This window comes from Lissotriton helveticus, chromosome 4_1 (assembly GCF_964261635.1).
Source record: "Lissotriton helveticus chromosome 4_1, aLisHel1.1, whole genome shotgun sequence".
NCBI lineage: Eukaryota > Metazoa > Chordata > Amphibia > Caudata > Salamandridae > Lissotriton > Lissotriton helveticus.
Window position 1 is genome coordinate 414,726,744 of NC_136063.1, and position 23,083 is coordinate 414,749,826.

General features: G+C 44.8%; 1 protein-coding gene across 2 annotated transcripts in view; it reads left to right on the forward strand.

Annotated features, from left to right (window-relative positions):
• The window catches only part of RNF19A (ring finger protein 19A, RBR E3 ubiquitin protein ligase), a 342,060-nt gene that overhangs the window by 135,551 nt on the left and 183,426 nt on the right, over nt 1-23,083 (forward strand). For both annotated transcript variants that reach the window (XM_078686950.1, XM_078686951.1), the window contains exon 5: nt 8,794-8,941. In XM_078686950.1, coding sequence (XP_078543076.1) covers nt 8,794-8,941 — 148 coding nt within the window. The remainder of the gene's footprint in view (nt 1-8,793; nt 8,942-23,083) is intronic.

A 23,083-nucleotide genomic window follows, 5' to 3' on the forward strand; every position in this document is an offset into this window, starting at 1 on the left:
TGGAAGCAGGTGTCAGGGTCATTCAAGGACAAAGTCCTTCCTACACCTCGCATTCAGAAAGCGCTGGAGTGGTGGGCTCACCCTCCAAACATATCTGCGGGCCGTTCATTCCAAAACGAACCTCCGACTCTGACGCTTACAACAGACGCCTCTCTCGGGGGATGGGGAGCGCATCTCGACGGCATGTCTGTGAAAGGGAAGTGGACGGCGACCCAACGTGCTTGGCATATCAATCGCCTGGAACTCATGGCGATCTTCTTGGCCCTAAAGTCTTTTCAGAGGTTAGTGCAGGGACATACTCTGCTGGTGAGGACAGACAACACCACCAGCATGCACTACCTCAACAAGCAGGGCGGCACGAGGTCTCTCCTACTTTCGCGACTGGCACAATAAATATGGGATTGGGCGATTCAACGTCAAATTCATCTCACAGCCATCCATGTGCCGGGCGTGGCCAATGTTCTGGCGGACTCACTCAGCCGGGCGTCGTCAGACAATCACGAGTGGGAACTCAACCAACCAACCGTCGATTTCATCTTCCGGCGGTGGGGCCAGCCGCAGATGGATCTTTTCGCGACTGCTACAAACAAGAAATGCCTACGCTTTGCAAGTCGGCATCCCCACAGAGAGTCGAGCGGAAATGCATTTTCGATCAATTGGTCGAACGACTTCATCTACGCTTTCCCTCCACTTCCTCTAATTCCTCGCCTGTTACACAGGATGAGGTTTCAACCTTGTCACATCCTCCTGATTGCACCCAAATGGCCGAGGCGTCCATGGTTCACGGACCTGCTTCTATTTTCACAGTCCGACCCGATACCGCTTCATCTTCTACCTCACCTCCTCACGATGAAGCAGGGACAAATCTGTCACCCAGATCCGGCATACCTTCAACTCCATGCCTGGAACCGGAATACAATGAATTTGCACGTCTGAATATCGACGAGGACTGCAGGGAGGTTTTAGCGCGCGCTCGCGCTCCATCCACCATTAGAACCTACCAGTTAAAATGGAAGCGTTTCTGTGTCTGGTGCCGCACTAAAGATTTGGACCCCATGACTGCAAAACCTGAACAGATATTGCCTTTCTTTTTATCCCTGGCGAGATCAGGGATTTCACATTCAACCCTGAAGGTGTTTCTGGCGGCGATTTCCCGCTTCCGTCATGTTGGTTCTACATCTCTATGTTCCTCTAGAATCATAAAACTATTTTTCAAGGGCCTTTTTAGGATGTTTCCACCTATCCGTCGCCCTCCACCTGCTTGGTGCTTAAATTTGGTTTTGTCTCAACTGCTTCTACCTCCATTTGAACCTATCCACTCTGCGAGTCTAAAATTTCTCACATGGAAAGTTGCTCTCTTACTCGCCTTGACATCCTCGAGGCGTGTCAGTGACATTCAGGCATTTACCATACAACCTCCTTTTCTACAATTCTCCAATGAGGCTGTGACATTGCGAACTAATCCTAAATTCATCCCGAAGGTTCCCAGTGATTTTCATCTCAACGAACCTATAATCCTGAAGACTTTCTTTCCTGCTCCGCAAACTCCAGCTGAGCGGTCTTTACACTCATTGGATGTGAAACGTTGTCTCAAATTTTACATTCAGCTAACTGCAACTTTCAGAAAGTCAGATCAATTGTTTGTGGCATATGGTCCAATTTGCAAAGGACAACCTGTTACCAAACAGACCATAACCAGGTGGATATCCTCTACCATATCCTTTTGCCACCAACGGGCTGGGAAGCCCCTTCCTGCTCCAGTTCGTGCTCACTCAACTAGAGCGGTGTCTACTTCTGCTGCCCTTTTTGCGGGGGTACCCCTGAGGCAGATCTGCAGAGCTGCTACTTGGTCGAGCAGCCATACTTTTACGAAACACTACTGCCTGCAATCAACAGACGCCGCGGATGCGGCAGTAGGTCAAGCGGTGCTGCGGAATCTTTTCCATTAAAGGTGAGCCTCTGTTGCTACCCGCCTCCAGTCATAAAGGTTTTCTCTTTCTAATAATATTTTGGTATTCATTGTATATTGACTGATATGTTTACCTTACTTGCTTCGGTATGTCACCTTTATGACTTATGTGATGATCTACTGCTTTCTACTCTTATTCAAGCATGTGAATCTATGAAAGACACCCCTAATACTGGAGAAGAACAAAAGTTACTTACCTGTAAACTGTGGTTCTCCAGTATTGGTGTCTTTCATAGATTCACATGCGACCCTCCCATCCTCCCCACAGAGGCTCTCTTCTCCTCAGGCACTTTTACTTACTTTGTGCTTCGAAAATCTGAGGACTTGGGCTTCTGAGGAGAAGGTTCTAGAAGAGGCTACAGCCTGATTGGCTGGAATGTGAACCAACACATAATGACACTAATATGTTACTAAAGTGAGTTCTCCCTTAGGCTTTTCAATGGGCCTATTATGTTCTATGGTACTTTTGAAATTTACATTTTATTATATTATATGTATGTATATTTTTATTTATAATATTTTTCATGTATACATGCATATTTTACTGCTATTTTATGTACCGTGGGACTCCCACTTCGACGACGGGGGATATTCAAGCATGTGAATCTATGAAAGACACCAATACTGGAGAACCACAGTTTACAGGTAAGTAACTTTTGTTCTTATCTGCTATGTAGTCAATGCGCAGATTAAAATGTGTATTTTCACATCAATATACGCCAGGCTCTGTTGCATGGCTTGCAGCGTTGCTGTGAATACAGTCTCATTTGGAAAGGCAGTTTTCTGCTCTGTCTGTAGGTTCATCATCTGGGGGTTTTGTGGTTAGTTTTGCCTCAAACGTGAGGCGAAGTTTGCTACGGTCTGTTTCCCAATTGTGTGCTGTGTAGCGGTCCCACAGTAGGTATAGGCAGGCGATGCGAAGGGTATGCGAAGGAGGCACTACAGGTCCAGAGCAGGCTCTGCCCAGAAAATCTGGTCAACCCCTTGCCACTTCTCAACCTTGAGGCCAAAAAATGCTAAAACTAGCGTGTTTTTGAGAAGGGAATCCCCCTCTCACACATAGATAAACACTTTAGGGCGTGTACACACATAGTCTGAATTACACACCCACTAGTTTAATTACACTCACCTTTTTAATATAGGTCCTGAAGAAAGCCAGCATATTCATAAGGCACTGGCTGAAACATGTAGACCCACCACTGGATGTGGGAGGTCGTAACTCGCCTCTAACATCCAACAGCCTTATTTTTAACCGCTGACGGAGGCCCAGGTATTAAAGTTTAATTTACCCTTGGGTACTGGGACCCCCGCCAAGCAGTTTTAACATCACTTCCATAACACTCTTCACTGCACACTCAGCAACATACCTGCTCCGCTGTAATCAGGCGTTGAAGCACACCCGGGACACGCTAGGTGTCACTGGGTGGGCCCGATGATGAAGCATGCCACCAACTAGGTTGGTGGGTGAGGGCTTCATGAACACACTTACCAGGTGTTCCTACCCCATGACGAAACATACTCAAGTCCTTTACTTTAAGTTGATTCGTAATACATGAGCTAGTCTCCTTTTGATTTAAATCATATATAAACTTCGGGGATAAGGACTAGCTTTCTGGTCCTCTCTCTCTCTCTTGATACGCATTCACAGGCAGGCAGTTAACAGTAAGCATGGTCGGATTTTGCGAATTGGCAATCCGTGAAATTGCGTATTTACGGATTCGTAATCCGCGAACTCTCGCGAATTTCGTGGATTCTTTTTTTTTTTTTTGTGTGTTCGCAAGTGTTTCTGCCATTTCGCAAGGGTTTTTTACCAGTTCGCAAACGCGAACTTACTTGTCGGGTAGCAACGGTCGCGACCATGTTGTTTCTACGTCTGGTTCATCACAGCACACTCTGTTTCACCACTGCCACCCTCTGGCTCACCCATGCCACCCTCTGGCTCACCCATGGCTCACCCATGCCACCCTCTAGTTCATCACTGTTTTGGGGGGGAACAGCACACCTGCCCTGCCTCAACTGACATGAATGAATTAGGGGCTGATTAATGTGTCACTGAATTTGAACTTCCAGGCTGGCACCTGCTTCCTTATGTGTAATTGCTTTCTGTTGCAGTGTAATTCTTTTAACAGGACCTTTGTTGTATACTTGTAGCTATTCTCTGAGCCTGCTGTGAGGGTCAGAGCAGGGTCATAGAATAGTTGCAAGTAGGCAACTGAACTCTGAAGGGGCCCCTCAGGAAGCACTACAGGGAATGGCTACTAATGATAAGATTGAACGTTTGCACCTGCTGAGTGCTTTCAGTTTTGCAAAAATCCAAATATCCAGCAGCATCCACAAAAAGTAACCCTTCCAGGTCAAGATCCAAATCAAAGTGACCAGCACATGAAGAAAGCACTGGGAGGAGCCTGCTGGACAGGAACAGGAAGTTGGAGACTGTGGGGCACTTCCTTCCTCCCCCCCCCCCCAAAATGGACTCCTTGCAAAAAAAAAGTGCAGGCAAATGTCAACCTGAGGAGTTATTCTGATAAAAATCATAATTTTCAAGGTTTATGCTGCCTGCTGGTGGATTTCTTGTGCGAAATTGCAAATTTTGCAATCTCGCAATTGCGAGATTGTCGCTGCCCGCCGCATCTACGTGTTCGCAAGTGTTTACTCCCGCGATGCGTGATCACGGGCCTTTATGACGTACTCGCGTTGCCAAACTCTCGCTGTGCAAGGTGGCAAGCCGCGATGACGTCGACAAACTTCCGCGGGATCCCGCAGCAAGATCCAAAATGGCGCAGCACACGCAAACATGGAGAAAAACAACTCTGCAAACGCTGAATGACGGTAAGTGAACGCTGCGCGCCGCAAAATTGTATAGTATTCTAGTTGGCAAGTGCGACCAAGCAAAAAATCCGCTTAGCACGGATTTACGAATTTTCGGCAAATTCGCGAGAGGATTGCGAATTTGCCGAAAATCCGCGAGCGGAACGGATTTTACGCCCATGCTTAGTTAACAGTTCATGCAGCGTGCAGTAAAGCAGGGATGCCTTTCGGTGGTAGAAGCGGAAAGCTGTGCACCCCATCTGGCTAGCACAGCAGCTCCGGCGCAGAAGAGGGGTGTTGTATGGTGCACCAGTCAAGGCAGCTCCTCGTGGATCCGGAATGACCCTGGTGCCTCGAAGTATGCTGGGATGGGGCCCCTGGGGGCAGGCAGACTGCAACAGGTAGTTGGACCACAGAGCTTCTGCACACCTCCAACATCTCCTCCTTGACCTTCCGCCTGGCCCAAAATTCCTCCCGGGGTCAAAGTCAGCAGCCTGGTTTGTTTTAGGGCCTCACCTCGAAATATGATGCATGTGTAACTGTCCACTGCTGTTCTCCTCCGCTTCTTGTGTTTGGGGCCTATGCGGCCCACCAAGTACAACAGGCAACGTCCAGATCGGGTGTCACACCTGGTATGCCCTGGTGTGATCATCTTCTCGGCGGTCCGCACTCCTGGGTCCCAGGAATTCGGAGACAGTCTCTGGCGGCCCCACTGCTCAGCAGAGGCAGGTCACCACCACCCGTCCTCTCTCCTTAAATCCGGTGCCATCGCAGCTTGCAGCGCACACCACAAGGGCCCATGCAGACATCGCGGCCAGCCTCTGCCGCATCTGGTGCTACTCTCCTTCAAGCGGCTTGTATCCCCGGACCCCGGGAATTCAAGGTCAATCACTGGGGGATCAAGTACTGCGTCGGCTAGCACAGAGCCAGACACTCCCCCAACGTTGCCATCAACTCCTTCCCTTGGAGTCCTGATTTCGCCCAGCAGCCCTTTTGCTAGTGCAGCTGAGGCGGCCTGTCTTCGCAGATGTTTCACAAAGTGCCCCAATAGCGGGATATTTCAACTCCCACAGATGTTTGCCAATGGTATCTCCCCATAACAGGTAGTCACGGGGCCAGAATGCAAAATAATTGGTGGATGATGGTCTCTGGCCGGCCCAGCAGCACTAAGATGTGGCCATCTTGATGTGGGCTCTCTAGCGCCCTCATCTGATCGATTGTTAAGCATTGCATCCAACAGCATGAACAGAAGCAAACGAACATCAGCTTGCAGGTTTGGCGCATAAATCCAGCTCCGATGTCACTTCAGGGGCGAGACAGATCCGACACAGAGCTGCATAAGGTAATCTGCTGGCTCTTGGAAGCAGTCCTGAGAAAACTCTCCGGATCCAGTCTGGGTCCGGAAGGCATATCTAAGGTGAGGAGCTGCTGTGGAGTATCCACCGGAGACCACATTACTGAAGGTAAATAATTTGGTCTTCAGGCCCAACCAGAAAATTCCTCCTGCACAAAACTATTCCTACAAGAAATTAATTATTTTGTTTTGAAATCTAGGATCGCCCATTGCTTTGCTTCATATTAAAAAAGTGACTTATGACCCCCTTGCCAGAAAGTGTCAGGCTTTACTAAGGGCTTTAATTGGGTAAAAAACCAGGGGGTGCTCTAAAAGGGGCGGGCAGATTTCTTAAAGAGGTGTGGCTTATCCGTGTAGGGGCGTGGTCTAAATCAAGATAACTAGCATTGTGTGCTTAAGAAAATAATGAAGTCGCATCCAGCAAAGGATAATAACATAGGCAAAAAGGTATATTTATTAAGTATGAGCCATAAAATACCAAACACTTCGAAATCTATTGCAGGATTTCCCAAAACCCTTGAAGATATTCACTGTGTCTAATTTTCTGGGGTTTCTCACAACAATTTTCTTCAACAGACCTTCTACCTTTTGCGAGCCAACTCTTTACATACAGCTTTGCGTCAAATGTTTAAAATGGAGGACCATTGAGTTTTACCCATAAGCATGAAGAAATGGTCTCTACAAGAAGAGAGGCCCTTGTTGAATAAGCAATTAAGTTTTGCGCTGAAACCTCTCTCGCAATCCGCATTACTTGCTGGCAGGGTTTCCATGCAAACTACTAACTTTTTTAATGCTCCAGGGGTTTTCTTTCCACCAAAATCTTTGAAAAGTCTAAAAGCTTGGGTAGTATCTCTTGCTGGCAGCTGAAACTCTGAACACAGTTTCTGGATATCTGTTTCACCATAAAGAATGCATGCCTCACCAGAAGGCAAGTTGCCTGCATCTAGCGCACTGAAACTGGCTATAAGTTCTTTCTCAGAATCCAGAGGCCCGAAAATAGAGCCCCTTAGAGACTCCTTTCTAGGCCCCCCAAAAACAACTGGGGGTGCTCAGACTCATCCCCCCCCCCACACACACACACTTAAAGCCCTGTAGTTACTGCTGTACATTATGTCATCTACTTAGGTCTTTCTGAGGAACCAGCTATAGTTATTTCGCAGTCTATTGCTGGCTATACTGTACTGTAAAAGACTGTCGTGAGCATGTTTTACTTTCCTTTTACTGAGGAGTCCCTCCTTCTAAAGTAGTAGGGCAATAGCAATATATTTAAATGTTTTAAACCCCTAAAAGCCAGTGAGTAACTTTTACCTCATGCATGTAGTTTACATATGGTCTAAGAAATATTAGAGGGCTTTACATGAGCTTGAGATTACATTACACACGGTCAGATATTATTTTTAATATGATTTTATTAAGGCATGTTGAGATTAAGTGATTCGCCCAGTGTCACTGGATGACTCAGAGGCTTAAACCTGAGTCCTCAGTTCCAAAGTCAACAGCTCTGGCCATTTGGCCACAGCACCCCCTCTTACCTTCAAGATGGGCAGATCAGTGTGAGTAGGTTTAAATATAATGTGATTCTCACCATTCTGCTATCAAGTGTGGACTATGGTATCTCATTGCTTTTAGGAATGAATTAATTACTTCTGGTCGTCTCAAAGCAGCATTACTCCCAGTGGCTGGGCTAGCCATTGGCACAAGAAAGTTTGGTCATCTTTCAGGAGTCCTAATCACATTAAAAATGGCTTCTCTTTTCAAACAAAATGTCCCTGCGTTTCTCTGTTTCTCCACCCTATCTTGCCTAGAAATGCCATTTCTGGGCCAGTAAAATGAAAACTCTCCTTCTTGATATCCCTGTATTAAAAAAGAAAAAAAGACACTGAAGCAATCTGTTTCCATGTGTTCCCCTAGAATTTGGAACTCCCTCCCACTGAACATTAGGGTCCGGTCTTCTTTACATTTACGAAAAGAAAAGAGATTAAATGTCTAGTGTTTTAACTTCACCTTACACCCTAACTGTTCCATGTGTGCAGACCGTTCACTACAATACAGTGAGAACTGTTATTAGAGGTTGATAACTTTGGTTTTTGGAGCACAGGGCTATGCAGTTGCAGTTGACATCCCTAAGTACTATAAGCTATGCTTATGAGTACTATGTGTTAAAACATATATAATTTCTTACTGCTGCAATCCAAGATAGACAACTTTATACTTTGTTTAAAAGGTTCAATGAGAATAATGTATTTAGGTGCTGAAGGGTTAGCCAAATGGTTTTTGAAAGATTGCTCTGCATATTATTACGGGAATGAGAGGATTTGTGGGGTTTGTTACTCTGTGGAAGATATGCTAACTAGAAAATCTGATTTCATTGCAGCTGGTTTTGGGTTTCATTTGGTCTTCCTATTTGGCTAGGTGAAAAGAATCTTTAACAAGCCAGCTGCCTTACATGATAGTAAGCAACCAACTTGACCCTCTATCACTAGATGTAAACATTCACTGTGCCTTAGGCTCCAAAAAACTGTTCACCCTAGCAGCAAGAAGCGAACTGAAAAAGGCACATTTGTTCTAATCATTTGGACCCTTAATTTGTTTCATGTGTATAGATCAGAGTAATGGTGCTAGAAGGCTGTTACACAGATATTCTTTTTCTTTTGATTGTTAGCTACGGATGATATAAAACCATGCCCACGATGCGCTGCCTACATAATAAAGATGAATGATGGTAGCTGTAATCACATGACTTGTGCTGTCTGTGGTTGTGAGTTCTGTTGGCTTTGCATGAAGGAGATCTCTGACCTTCATTATCTCAGGTGAGCGTGTCAATTGTTTTTAGTTATTTTTATATGCATTGTATACACTTTGTCTGTTGAGAATAATCTGAGGGGTTTTTCTCCCTAAACATAGCTTTGCCTCTAATATTACACTTTTTTATTTTTTATTTTTTTTTATTTTAATAAAGACCTTTATTGTCCGATATACAGCATACACAGCATCTCTGCTTACAACCCAGCCGGGCCAGCTGCAGTCAATGAAATTCGTGGTATATAAAGAGATTAAACACAGCTTCAAGCTCGGCAACCCTGGGGTCCGGCAGCGTATATTAATATTTCACATTACATCATGACGCGTACACCTCTAGTGTCCAGTAAGTGTGCGGTCTATGGGTTTTTCAGCATGGATGTAGTGGTTCTAGGTGGCTGCGCTGAATTTACCCCCATCTGTGGCCGTAGTGACGGGCATGTCCGTCGCTACCAATACGTGTCATTTGCGAGTGTTTCTGTGGGAGTCGGCGCTCGGATGGGTGTACCATCATGTGAGGGAGCATGGAGGGTGTTCAGCGACTTAGTGTGATTGGGGCGTGTAACCTCCATGTGTATCCGCATCGGCGGAGAGATATGTACCACACCTCAGTGTCCATGTGGGGCGTCCAATCCTCGGCCGCTACACCAGAGGGTGTCCTGTGACATGAAATGTTATAAAGCATGAAGTTGTATGCGTATGGACATGGTCCAACGGAGGATTAAACCAGATCAACAACTAACTATAAAACAGGGACATGGGTTTCACGGGAGGTGGGTTGGGGTAGGTGCGTGCAGAGTTCGCCATAGCGCCTAGTAGGTAGAAGTCTGTGTCAGCATGTCAGTTGCATCTCGCGGGGTGGGCAGACGGGGGGGGGGGGCGGGATCCAGGGGAACGCGGGTCGTCTGTGCAGCAGAGTAATTAGGGGGGGGGGTCTTCCGGGTGATCGGAGGGTGTGGTTTCACGGTGTAGTGCTCGGGCTTCCGCCGCCGTTTTCCTGTGGCGGTGTGGCTCCGGGATTGGGGTAAGTGGTCGGCAGTGTGAGATATGAAAGCATCAGTCAAACAGTGTGTCGAGTCCGACGGTAACGGGAAGTCGTATGGAGTATCATGTGTGGTCAGTGTGGTGCCGCATCAGGGAATGGGGGTGGGAGTACATTTGTCTTCACGTGATTCCCTGTTCCGCGCATTTCTGCAGGAAGGAGTGTAGTATGCCCTCCCATTGATGTGCAATGGGGAACTTTCTGAGCGCCTCTAATATTACACTTTAGTACACCTTTAGAACTAAAATGCTGTTAGCCTTTGTTTGGATTTAAAAATTGCAATTCTAGCTGTAATTATAGTTTTGTAACCTCTAATCTGCGTCGTAATATCTTCATTGATAGTACTAAATGCTTGAATGATCTCCCGCTGTCTGTGTGGACCCAGAGCACTTTACCATGGATATGTTGTTCATAGAATACAGCATAGGATGCAAATGTCCATTTGTCCATAGAATGATTAGCACCCTGTAAGGCAGGTTAAAATGTAAGATCAGAAACAAAACGTAACCTGGAAGACTTCTTTTGCAAACAGAAGGAAAAGAGTCCTGCCTATTTATAAATAACAGGACACTCCTCTAGTTATAATGCATTACTCGGGCAGTGTGGCTCACCCAATAAGTTTTTTTTCCAGCTCCTGTGGGAATGATCTGAGAGCATATTTAGTTTTGTACCTCCGTTATTTCTTTCTAAATGAGCTCTTCAGTCTGTTTTAACACCCTTCTAATGAGTGGGATAATTCTTTACCACCTTTGAGAATTGTTTTTTCAAAATGCCTTCTCTTTTGGAGAAGGGTCTTTCCTGTGGTAGAAAAAAAGCATTCTCAGACCCTTCAGAAGGTCTATGTGGTATGTGTGCTCCATCTCATATTGTTAAAGACTACAGTATCTGCCATAAAATGTCCAAAAGAACTCTTGGGGACAGAGATGGCATCAGACTTCGAGGGGTATTTCAAAACATGAAGGCTGAGGAGATGAGGTAGATGAGAAACAGCTGGATGAGACGACGACTCAGGCATCTATTGCTAAGAAGGTATGCTCCGGATTTCCCAAGAGGGAGATACTCGGAGAAAATAGGAGGCAAACATGTTCAGTCACTACTAAAAACATCATTTGAAGTCGACATCCCACCACAGACATAAAGGCAAGAGTCATCGGTCTGCATGGCATGCTGACGCTGAAGAAAACTATGTTGAAGACCAGAAGTGGTCATATAAAGGGTGTTGACACCCTAAAGGTAAGTAACCCACTGGCTTAACGCCACCTTAATTGAGCATTTAGTAGGCACCCCCTGATGCCAGGAACTCCGATTCAATGGATCCACAAGAAGTACTGAAACCGCTATGACTCACATAATTGACGACGCCATCCAAATCTTAGATCAAAATAATACCTGCCTCCTCATCCTTCTTGATCTCTCTTCAGCATTCGACACAGGGAAACATGAGAACTTACTCGAACTCCTAAAGACAAGAATGGGCTTCTCTGGGACTGTGTTTCTTTGGTTCACTTCCTTTCTACACAACAGGTCTCAAAAATTCAAGAGCAAAAACCTGATGTCTTCCCCAGTACCGGTATCGTTAGGTGTCCCTCAAGGATCCTGCCTATCCCCTACTTTGTTCAACCTAGTTATGGAACCTCTCACCACCCTGCTACAAGCATCCAATGTACACTTTCACATGTACGCCGATGACACTCAAATATATCTCAAGCTACAATCCCCCAAAGACATCCTGAGTCTGAATTCAACGATCAGAAGCACCCAATCTTGGCTGGCCGATAACCACCTCAAACTCAATGCTATGAAGACTGAGTTCCTCCTAATCTCACCTCCCACGAAAATATCTTCCGCACAAACATGGCTTAAGCACCTAACAGCACTCAATGTCCAACCGACCATCGTGGACTCAGCAAAATCCCTAGGCATAACACTCGACACCAACCTCAACATGCAGCAGCATATCAGCAAGGCTACTAAGGGGGCGAACTTCCAAATAAATACCTTGAGGAAACTGAAACCCTTCCTCCCAGCAAAAGACTTCCAAACAGCAGTACAAGCTCTAGTCATCCCTCGCATAGACTACGGCAGCGTGGCCCTCTGCGGCCTCCCCCTAACGACAACTGCACCCCTCAGAGCGTCACTAAATGCGGCTGCAAGACTCATCACTGGATCAAAAAAGCATTCGCATATCTCCCCTGACTTCAAATCCTTGAACTGGCTGCCTCTTGAAGCCAGAATACAGCTGAAAATCGCCTGCATGACGCACAAGGCTGTACACCTGAAATCACCCAGCTACCTCACTCATAAGTTGACAATTTCTGGTGGGTCCAGAACTACCAGGAGCACAAACAATCTTCTGCTGAAACCGCGAAGATTCCGGAAGGAAAAAACTTACAAACGCTCCTTCTCTGGAATGGCGCCCAGGATCTGGAACGCACTTCCTCCTGAAACGAGGCTCTTCTCTTCCTCCCTTCTTTTTAAGAAAGAAGCCAAAAGTATCCTTATGGCTAAATACACTTGAACAATTTGTTTGATTTACATTGCGAACAGTATTACCAGTATTTTGTTATGATATTGCCTATATATTCCTATGCACGTGTGTTTTGACGTATATTAGTCTAAAGTGCTTAGATCCTTGCTCCCTCATATCAGTTTTTAGGGCTCGGACTCCTCCCCACTGAAAGTGGGAGGAGTTTGAGAACTAATGTTAAAGAAGAAAAAAAAGAAGTATCTCCTAGGGCCTTGGCGAGAGGAATTCCACACATTCCTTAGCTTTTTCTGTCATCTGGCCAGTGATTCGTCTTCCTTGTGTTTTCGTTTTAATAGGCTTGAAGTGATAGGGTAAATGTAGTTTTGTTCCGCCATTTTGGGCATATTTCGTTCGTGCTCGCGCAAAGAAGTACATAAATTATAATTAGGAGCTGTCAGGGTGCCTCCGTTGGTGAATCCAGATGGCCGGGCGCGTTCACAATTCTGCAGCGCTCAGCGCGCAGCTTCCTTGTTCTTGCATGTTATGACTACGTTGCGTTGTATGACTAAATGGGGATACGGTAATGGCGCCGCTTTAATTTCTTTCGTATGTCACTGAGGTCCAGACATGCCGATCATTGCGGTGGTCTCCGGGGCTTGTTTACATTTGGGCACTGGAAATACGGGGTACGAAGCAGAGTCGTCATTTAATCAGGACTTGTCATTTGCTGGTTTGTGCACACCGTTGCAGCTTCTGCCGCTCTCACAGCTCTCTATCTTTGTCGAAGTTTAAACCCTGCTTCCTCCGTTTGTGTGTCTTTTACTTGCCGCGGGTTGTGTGCAGAATTACGCTGCAGCTGATGTCCAGAAGAAAGCGGAAAGAAAACTGCGGCGCATCGCTGCTCTCCGGCTGATTGGCTATATTATATATTTATAAAGCCCAAGAATTGCTCTTTCTCTGTATTCGTTCCTGCGGTATTTTTAGGCGAACATAATAGTTTCATGCATGGAGGGTAAACATTAATTTTAATCTGAGTGATGTCATCTGCGTATAACAAGACTAGAGGCAACGACCCCCTCGTGATGATTTATCGAAGCGCCTCTCACATTTCGATGCTCGGCTCTTTAGATGCTTAATGCTTAATGCGAAGTTTACCGAATGTCCAGTACAATTTACTTTTCCGTGCAGAATGTTTAATATATTATTAAAATGTTATTCACAACTTTTGGATTCATAATCATGCCGCATTCTAGGCGGGAATGCCAGGCTGGGAAGCACAACTAAGGGAGGCGGTGGCCTCCTTCCAGACCGCGCGCCCCTCCCTGGCACCCAGGGGCGGGCTCGCGCTCCTTGCCGTGGTCACCCCCGCCTTGCCAGAGATGAGTTCCAGCTGTCTGCCTGGGGTTCCGCGCTGCACATCTCTCGCGTGCCCTTTCTCATGCTCTGATGTCACGTGCTTCCCGTAGATCGGGCACCCTTCCGATTCTGGGCAAAGGGCCGGGCCTCTTTCCTTTCCAAGATTGCCGAAATTCAACGGGAAACTACGGGATCCAGCCAGTGGGCATCTCGGGCCGACATTGGTGCCACCCGGGTGCTGCTGCAGCTCTCCGGTGCATCGTGGGATTTGTAGTGTAACACTTCCTCTTTACCCTGCTCCTAATCCCCATTAGTCATCTAGTGTCAGTTCTCCCTTCTGTGCCTGTTCCCACACAAGCTTGCATCTTTCCTGTTCTTCTCTCCTGTAGTCTTACGTCTCTCGTTCTCGGTACCTTCTGGGAAGGAAAATTAATAAATAAGACATACCATTCTATTCTGTATACCACGAACATGCCTGGAGATAATGTGTTCGGGTTTATGCTGTAAAAATAGCATTTGCCTGCAGTTATAGTTGGACCAGCTTGGAGGTCGGCCGCTCTAGCTGTTAAGCCACATCCTCTCGTCTGCCTGTTAAGAAACGTTAATATTTTTTTCGACCTGTCTGTCTACGCGTTTTTAGCCTTCAACTGAAGTCTGAAGCTTTTCTTTTTTTCCTCTCCCCTATAGCACACCAGTTTCTCTCTTTCGCTTTAAGCTCCTGTTCTGCAGAGCTTGGCGGCACGTGGAGCACAAAGAGCTTCTGTGATCTAACTTCTCTCCACTAACACTCTCCACTAACACTCTCCACTACCACTCTCCACTACCACTCTCCACTACCACTCTCCACTACCACTCTCCACTACCACTCTCCACTACCACTTAACACTCTCCACTAACACTCTCCACTAACACTCTCCACTAACACTAACACTCTCCACTACCACTCTCCACTACCACTCTCCACTACCACTCTCCACTACCACTCTCCACTACCACTCTCCACTAACACTCTCCACTAACACTCTCCACTAACACTCTCCACTAACACTCTCCACTAACACTCTCCACTAACACTCTCCACTAACACTCTCCACTAACACTCTCCACTAACACTCTCCACTAACACTCTCCACTCTGCACTACCACTCTGCACTACCACTCTGCACTACCACTCTCCACTACCGCTCTCCACTACCGCTCTCCACTACCGCTCTCCACTACAGCTCTCCACTACCGCTCTCCACTACCACTCTCCACTACCACTCTCCACTACCACTCTCCACTACCACTCTCCACTACCACTCTCCACTACCACTCTCCACTACCACTCTCCACTACCACTCTCCACTACCACTCTCCACTCTCCACTAACACTCTCCACTACCACTCTCCACTACCACTCTCCACTACCACTCTCCACTACCACTCTCCACTACCACTCTCCACTACCACTCTCCACTAACACTCTCCACTCTCCACTACCACTAACACTCTCCACTCTCCACTACCACTAACACTCTCCACTCTCCACTACCACTCTCCACTAACACTCTCCACTAACACTCTCCACTAACACTCTCCACTAACACTCTCCACTAACACTCTCCACTAACACTCTGCACTAACACTCTGCACTAACACTCTCCACTAACACTCTCCACTAACACTCTCCACTAACACTCTCCACTAACACTCTCCACTAACACTCTGCACTAACACTCTGCACTAACACTCTCCACTAACACTCTCCACTAACACTCTCCACTCTCCACTACCACTCACTACTACCACTCTCCACTACCACTCTCCACTACCACTCTCCACTACCACTCTCCACTACCAATTACCACTCTCCACTACCACTGTCCACTACCACTCTCCACTACCACTCTCCACTCTGCACTACCACTCTCCACTAACACTTTCCACTAACACTCTCCACTACCACTCTCAACTACCGATGACAGAGCACACTTACACGAAGGACATCACAGGCAGCAGCTGTGCAAGCTTGTTACACTCACAAGGATACCACAGGCAGCTGAGGTGCAAGCTTCTCCCACTCACAAGAAGGATATCACAAGCAGCAGCGGTGCAATATTCCCTCACACACTCACAGCAGGTACTGTGCCAAGGCAGCAGCAGCAACAGAGCAAGAGTCCCTTATAAAGAACAGGCACAGCACAGAGATGCACAATGCAATCTTCTCATACTCACAGGCAGCAGCTGTGCAAGCTTCTCACACTCACAACAACGACATCACAGGCAGCAGCAGTGCAAGCTTCTTACACTCACAAGAAGGACATCACAGGCAGCAGCAGTTCAAGCTTCTTACACTCACAAGGAGACCACAGGCAGCAGAGGTGCAAGCTTCTCACACTCACAAGAAGGACAACACAGGCAGTAACGGTGCAATATTCTCACACTCACAATGAGATCACTGGCAGTACACACCACATGAACACACTCCATAACACATAGCAACAATACATTGGCATTTACAATGCCATTAGCTCAAACTCAAATAAATCCGAGCCCGATTGCATTTCTAATGCTTGTTTTTCTTTGTTTCTGTACTTTTTACAGCGTTTTGATGGCCTACGCTCCAACTATGCCTTGCTACCTCATACCTGCACTATACGTACTATGTTTTATAATAATAATATTCTGTATTATTTACAGCGTTTTGATGGCCTACGCTCCAACTATGCCTTGCTACCTCATACCTGTACTATACGTAATATTTTTGCTATGTGCATGAACTTGACGATCTACCTCCCTACTATGCCCCCTTGTTCCCCTACCCTCCACCTGCCTTTGTAAAGCGCTCTGCTATCTGCAAAGATCTTGTTCGCGCTATATAAAACTCTCAAAATAAATAAATAAATAAGACACAGGAGAGCCGAAAGAAAAGTGAGACCTGAACACTTACTTGCTTTGGACTTTTGGCGCCAATCCCTGCCTGCCTGCACCTGTCTATACAATCGTGACAATCTACTCAACCTGTAGCTGAACATCTCCTGAGAACCCTGGGAGACTGCTAGCCCATCACAAATTTTCAGCAATCTCCCTTGGAGTAGAGGAGCTACACCTCCTGCAGCAGAGGAGCTACACCTCCTGCAGCAGAGGAGCTACACCTCCTGCAGCAGAGGAGCTACACCCCCTGCAGCGGAGGAGCTACACCCCCTGCAGCGGAGGAGCTACCCTCCCTGCAGTTCGCAGGCACCGAAGACGCAAAGTCGGTTCACCGAGTTGCCGCTCCCCGGCCATGCCGATGCAGCAACCCCCAAGAAGAGGTACCTGTGCTCCTGGAGGTCAGATCTGTCCCCCCACCAAGCCAGAGGACACCAGGACCAACCAGAGTCTCACAGGGCCATTACCTGGAGTACCCAACCCCTTGCAGCAAACAAAGGCCATGAGAGTCCAGTGTGGACTCAGATGACACGAAGCAACCATTGAGGGTGCAGAGTGGCCCAGCCGTCATGATTTTGCACTGTCAGCTGGTGAGACTGACCAGCGAAAGGACCTAGGACTTAAGGCCAGTTTTGTCTAATGTAACCCAGAGGGGGTGGAGCTCTCTGTGGGCCGCCAAGATTACTGTGCACACCCCTGCTGTATATACCTCCTGTTTTTGAAGGATTGCTAACCGGACCTCCTGAGTCTTCAAGTCTGCTATGAGTAGACTGCGCACCCCACAGACAGTACCTATGCATTCCTCTGGCACTGCCGCTTTTAATGCCTTCCATTTGACTGCCCTGGTCCCCATGTTTTCTGTGAAATAAATATTCTGTAGCAGTCCCCAAGTCCACCCTACATGTAGCATGGATGCGCAGATCAGGGGGCATGCGCCATGACCGGTATCGGTCCTGCCTCCCGACCCAGGCCAAAATCAGGAAGGTCGGGGAATGATCGGACAGGAACCTGACCATGTGTGCCACGGTGTCTATCCGAGTATGATCTAAACCACCCACTAAGACATGGTCAAGTCGGCGGTAAGTATTATGTGTCCGAGAGTGGCATGTATATTCTCAACCTCCGGGGTGTAAGATACGCCACTTATTCAAAAGACTGAAATTCTGCATTGCCCTCGTCAGCGCGCCTGCCATCAGTGACTTGGTACTTTCCCTGGGTGGATAGCGACCAAACACAATTAAAATCCCCTGCCCAGATTATGGAAGAACCCACACTGTCCGACAGCATGTCCTGGAGTCCCTACAAGAAATGCCGTTTAACAACATTGGGAGCGTACAAATTTAACAGCATAATCTTTCCTATCCAGGGTTCCTTGAATCAGGATGTTCCTTACTACAACTTTTTTTTAAGGTATGACAGTAATGCAGCTCACATGAGAAAACAGGGGAATATATATATATATATATATATATATATATATATATATATATATATATATATATATATATATATATATATATCTATATATACATATCTATATACATATCTATATCTATATCCTAATGTGGAAGATTGATAACTCGCTCCAGAATTTTCTGTATGCCTTCACTGCACTGTCCCCAATTCCATTGTTGATCCAGAAATTAACTACATCTCCAGGGAAGATGATTACGGCCAAGGCAGTGGTGGTTTCCGGATCTTCTCCAAAGGTCCATCTAACCACACAAGAGACTTTACTCATACCCAAACTATTGTCAAGACTTAAGGGCCAGTTTCTCTACCCAAAAGTATCATTGTGGAATTTGGCAGCATGGCTCCTAAAGTCAGTCAGTAGGGTCTCTTAGGTTTTCCTTCCAACTGCATGGAAATGTTAAGAGAAGCAAATCAGTCAACTAGACAATGTTATTTCATGAAGTGAAACCTCAATTGCATATTTTGTCATAATAGTGGACACAGTCCAATTACATGTCAATAAGGCACCATACTTCCTTATTTTATTTGGCCCAGTCCAAAATCCTAAGTACTTCAATAATGGTCAATTTAGCAGCCATTACAGCTTTAATTAAAAATCTCACAATCCTACTTCTTTCTTCAAACTTCCAGTAGTCCGGCTTTTTGAAAGGCTTGAAGAAAGTATTTCCTCCATATAAAAGACCTCCCCCTCCATGGGAGCTTAACCTGATGCGATCAAAATTAACGGGTCCTCCTTTTGAACCATACATAAGGCTTTATCCCAACTTCTTTCTTCTATTTACTGAAAAAACAGAGGTTAAAGTTACGTCTTAGATATAGGAAAAAAAGCCCTTACATTTTTGTTTAGACAAAAAACTATAAATTTTCTGAGAAAGCAAATGTTAAAGCAGCAGAATCCGAGCTTGTGTGTAATAAAAGCTACTTATGTTTAATGAAAATCTTCCAAGCTACTAATATTAGTGTTGTAATAGTGACCACATCAGAAAGATTGCTTTATTGGCCGCCATATTCCTGATTACCATCAGTGTTCCCTCTAATAGTTTTTGTCTGTGTGCAGGAAGGCAATGTTGTGTGCACCTTTGTTTTGCGCTGTGCGCAACAGCAGGTCATTTGAGGTGATTTGGAGGAATTACTGCTTGGTAAATTTACAATTGGTTGGTGCTACCTAGTATATTTTAAAGCATAATAATTCACTTTATTTGTAACAAGACATATTTTGTAGGGAGTTTTGAATGGGAAATGATGGCTTTATCCAATACATTACTGTACACGTATACTTTGTGAAACAGGAAATGTAGGTCCCATCAAATTGAGAAGTTAGAGAAGTTCTAGAGTATGTCCATCAAAAATAATGTGACTGGGTAATATCTGCATCAGAATTGCTAGGCGACCAAGTAAGTCTAGAGAAAATCCCTGGAATAGTACTAAAGAGTGCGGTCTACAGAGGACAGATGTACTAATATGTCCACCACACCCATAGGCCTATTATTGGGGGACACACCAACAACCAAAGTATGAAGTTTACAATCTTTTTTTAAAATAAAAATATAGTATTAAAATTTCAGAAAAAAACAATTCTTCTGAAAACATACAAATCTTCTGGGAAATTACAATGTCAACAATGTAAATTATATTTCATACTATAAAAAATGATTAAAAAGACACATAAATAACATATTCTAAATTTAAAAAGAAAGTTACATAAGGATCTAAACGCGGAACATATACAATACAGTACAATAATATCAGTGACACAAATGTACAAAAAATACAAAACCATAACCCCACTAGTAGTACTCGCTCAAATGTTGTACCAACTGATCTATGGGATCCAATAGCCTTATTGAGTTAGCATTTTTATACCACCATTATTAAATTTGCATACAGTTGGTATTTTCTAGGCTTTGTTGGATTCTCAATTTGTTCAGTGCGTCGACGCGTTTCGGTGTTGGTACCCTGGATACGGTCACACCTTCCTCAGGACAGTTAATATTGGGGTCCTCAGTTTCTCAAAAAAAGTTTCTTTCTGTGTATTAAAGAGATATCTCTCATTATGTTACACCAGAGATTTTAAATTATGTACTAAGCATTAGCATCTGCCCTTCCATACTGACACAAATTTTTTCTTTACATGTCACAAGAAAATTGATATATATCTTTAATTGTACTGTGAATTTGTATACTCCTCACTGTAGATAGGTCTCGCCCCTCAGGTGAAACACTATGGTTTCCACATATTACTATCTAAATGTCACCAAGGAGCGAAATTACGAGATCGCAAACCATTTTTATCTTGGCATTACCAAAATGTGTCGTGCTGCTGAATTAATACAACTTTACAATAAAACACAACTGTATAAGCCTCCGTAATACTTTGGTTAATGATATTTTTGGAAATAGTATATATATGGAAACACCTTAAATCCTAGTATCATTCTGGATAGTTAAAGGGTAAAAGGACTCCATGGCTAATCTGAACTGGTCTTAATCAATAGTTAATGTTGACAGCCAAAAGTCCTCTCACACTGTGGTAGAACAACATTTAGCATGATATTTGATTTTTTGCTTATTTGTTTTTATGTGCTTTGGTTTGATCATATATATTACTAACCTTTAGGGATCTTGACGAAAAGGCACGATAGTGTACTTAAAGTCTCCCTTGGCAACCAATTTCCCTGGATTCTGATAACGTCTCTTTACGTTGCAAGTTATGAATCGATTTTATCTATCGGACATAATTATTATGACAATTACATTTCGGCCTTATCTTACTTTTTATTCTAATTGTTAGCACTTTTTACCTAATGTCTAGCTTACCTTCTACTGGTGAGTTAAGCCTTTTCATTTATTTCATGTGTTAGTGAATACTCTTGTGGTGCCTTCCGCTCTTCGGATTCCACATATAGATACTTCGCGGGTATCTGTTGTTTAAAAGTGGGTATAAATCTAACTTAGTTTCTATTCATGTATATTATACCCCACCCCAAGGTTCTTAGCATTATGTTGGTTGGCTTACCTTCTCTTTAATTTGGAGACGATTTCCCGCACTTGTCCTTGGTTACAGGGGGTCGCTGTTTGTCAGTATGGAAGGGCAGATGCTAATGCTTAGTACATAATTTAAAATCTCTGGTGTACCATAATGATAGATATCTCTTTAATACACAGAAAGAAACTTTTTTTGAGAAACTGAGGACCCCAATATTAACAGTCCTGAGGAAGGTGTGACCGTATCCAGGGTACCAACACCGAAACGCGTCGACGCACTGAACAAATTGAGAATCCAACAAAGCCTAGAAAATACCAACTGTATGCAAATTTAATAATGGTGGTATAAAAATGCTAACTCAATAAGGCTATTGGATCCCATAGATCAGTTGGTACAACATTTGAGCGAGTACTACTAGTGGGGTTATGGTTTTGTATTTTTTGTACATTTTGTGTTACTGATATTATTGTACTGTATTGTATATGTTCCGCGTTTAGATCCTTATGTAACTTTCTTTTTAAATTTAGAATGTTATTTATGTGTCTTTTTAATAATTTTTTATAGTATGAAATATAATTTACATTGTTGACGTAATTTCCCAGAAGATTTGTATATTTTCAGAAGAATTGTTTTTTTCTGAAATTTTAATACTATATTTTTATTTTAATAAAAGATTGTAAACGTCATACTTTGGTTGTTGGTGTGTCCCCCAATAATAGGCCTATGGGTGTGGTGGACATATTAGTACATCTGTCCTCTATAGACCGCACTCTTTAGTACTATTCCAGGGATTTTCTCTAGACTTACTTGGTCACATAGTACCCTGTTCCCTGGAACACGAGGGGTCTTCTCTCTTACCTTGACTCAGAATTGCTAGGCAACAGAATGGTTAATTTCTGTGCTTCTCCTATGCCCAGAAGTCACTGTGCCCACAGAGCAAGTGTAACCCTGCTCCACAATCAGTTACCGTGTTCAAAACACCTGCCCTTCAGTTAAGGGTACCTCAGAGTACCTGCCTTCTAGGTATTGTGTGTAGACATAGTGAACTTGAAATTTGGGTTGCACATTCCCCAGGTCTCACACTGAGATGCCTCTGGCCATATAATGCAGCATATAAGAAGCATCAACTTTCTGTCTATAATACCTCCCATCAATGGTTCATAGAAAGATTGTCTTCTCGGTTTTCTTCTTTCTCCCTCGCCCTCTCTTTCTCAATCTACTTGTCTTCCAACGTCTCTCATTTTGTCTCACTTCAATGTTATTTTCCTTCCATCTACATCTCTGAGTGCATATATATCTTCCTCCCACCCACACATTTTCTTTCACTCTCTATACCGCAGTCTCTCTCTTACTTATGATCAGCCTATCACTTTAAAAGTATCTTACTAGAACACTTATTCACATACTAACCCAGTCACTATCTCTCAGTCTCTAGCATTTTCATACATGTTAGTGCTCTATATTTTTCTCACAAACTCTTTATGTCTCCACAAATGGCTCTCTATAACATCAAGGCCCTAATTTGGATATCGGTCGGAAAGCCTCCGTCCACAGGTCGGAGGCTTTCCAACCGACATCCTTGGTTTCAATTCCGACCGCTGTATTACGATGGTCGGAATTCAAACTGGCCAGTCAATTCGTCTGGCTTCCGATGGGCTCAGCCAGTCGGAACCGCCAACATAATCCCATACGGATGGCGTTTCCGCCATGGGGAATATGTTTGTTTACAAAAGGCTTTCCATGTCTGGCTTTCCGACATGGAAAGCCTGTCTGAAAGCGACTTTGGGGGGCCCCTAGCAGGGCCCCCTTTCTTAAGCGGTCTCCGGTTAGGGGGGATTGAAAATTTCAAAAGTGAATTAGTAAATACGCACTTGAAAAATAGTACATTTTAAGGACCCCCTCCGCCTGAAACTTTG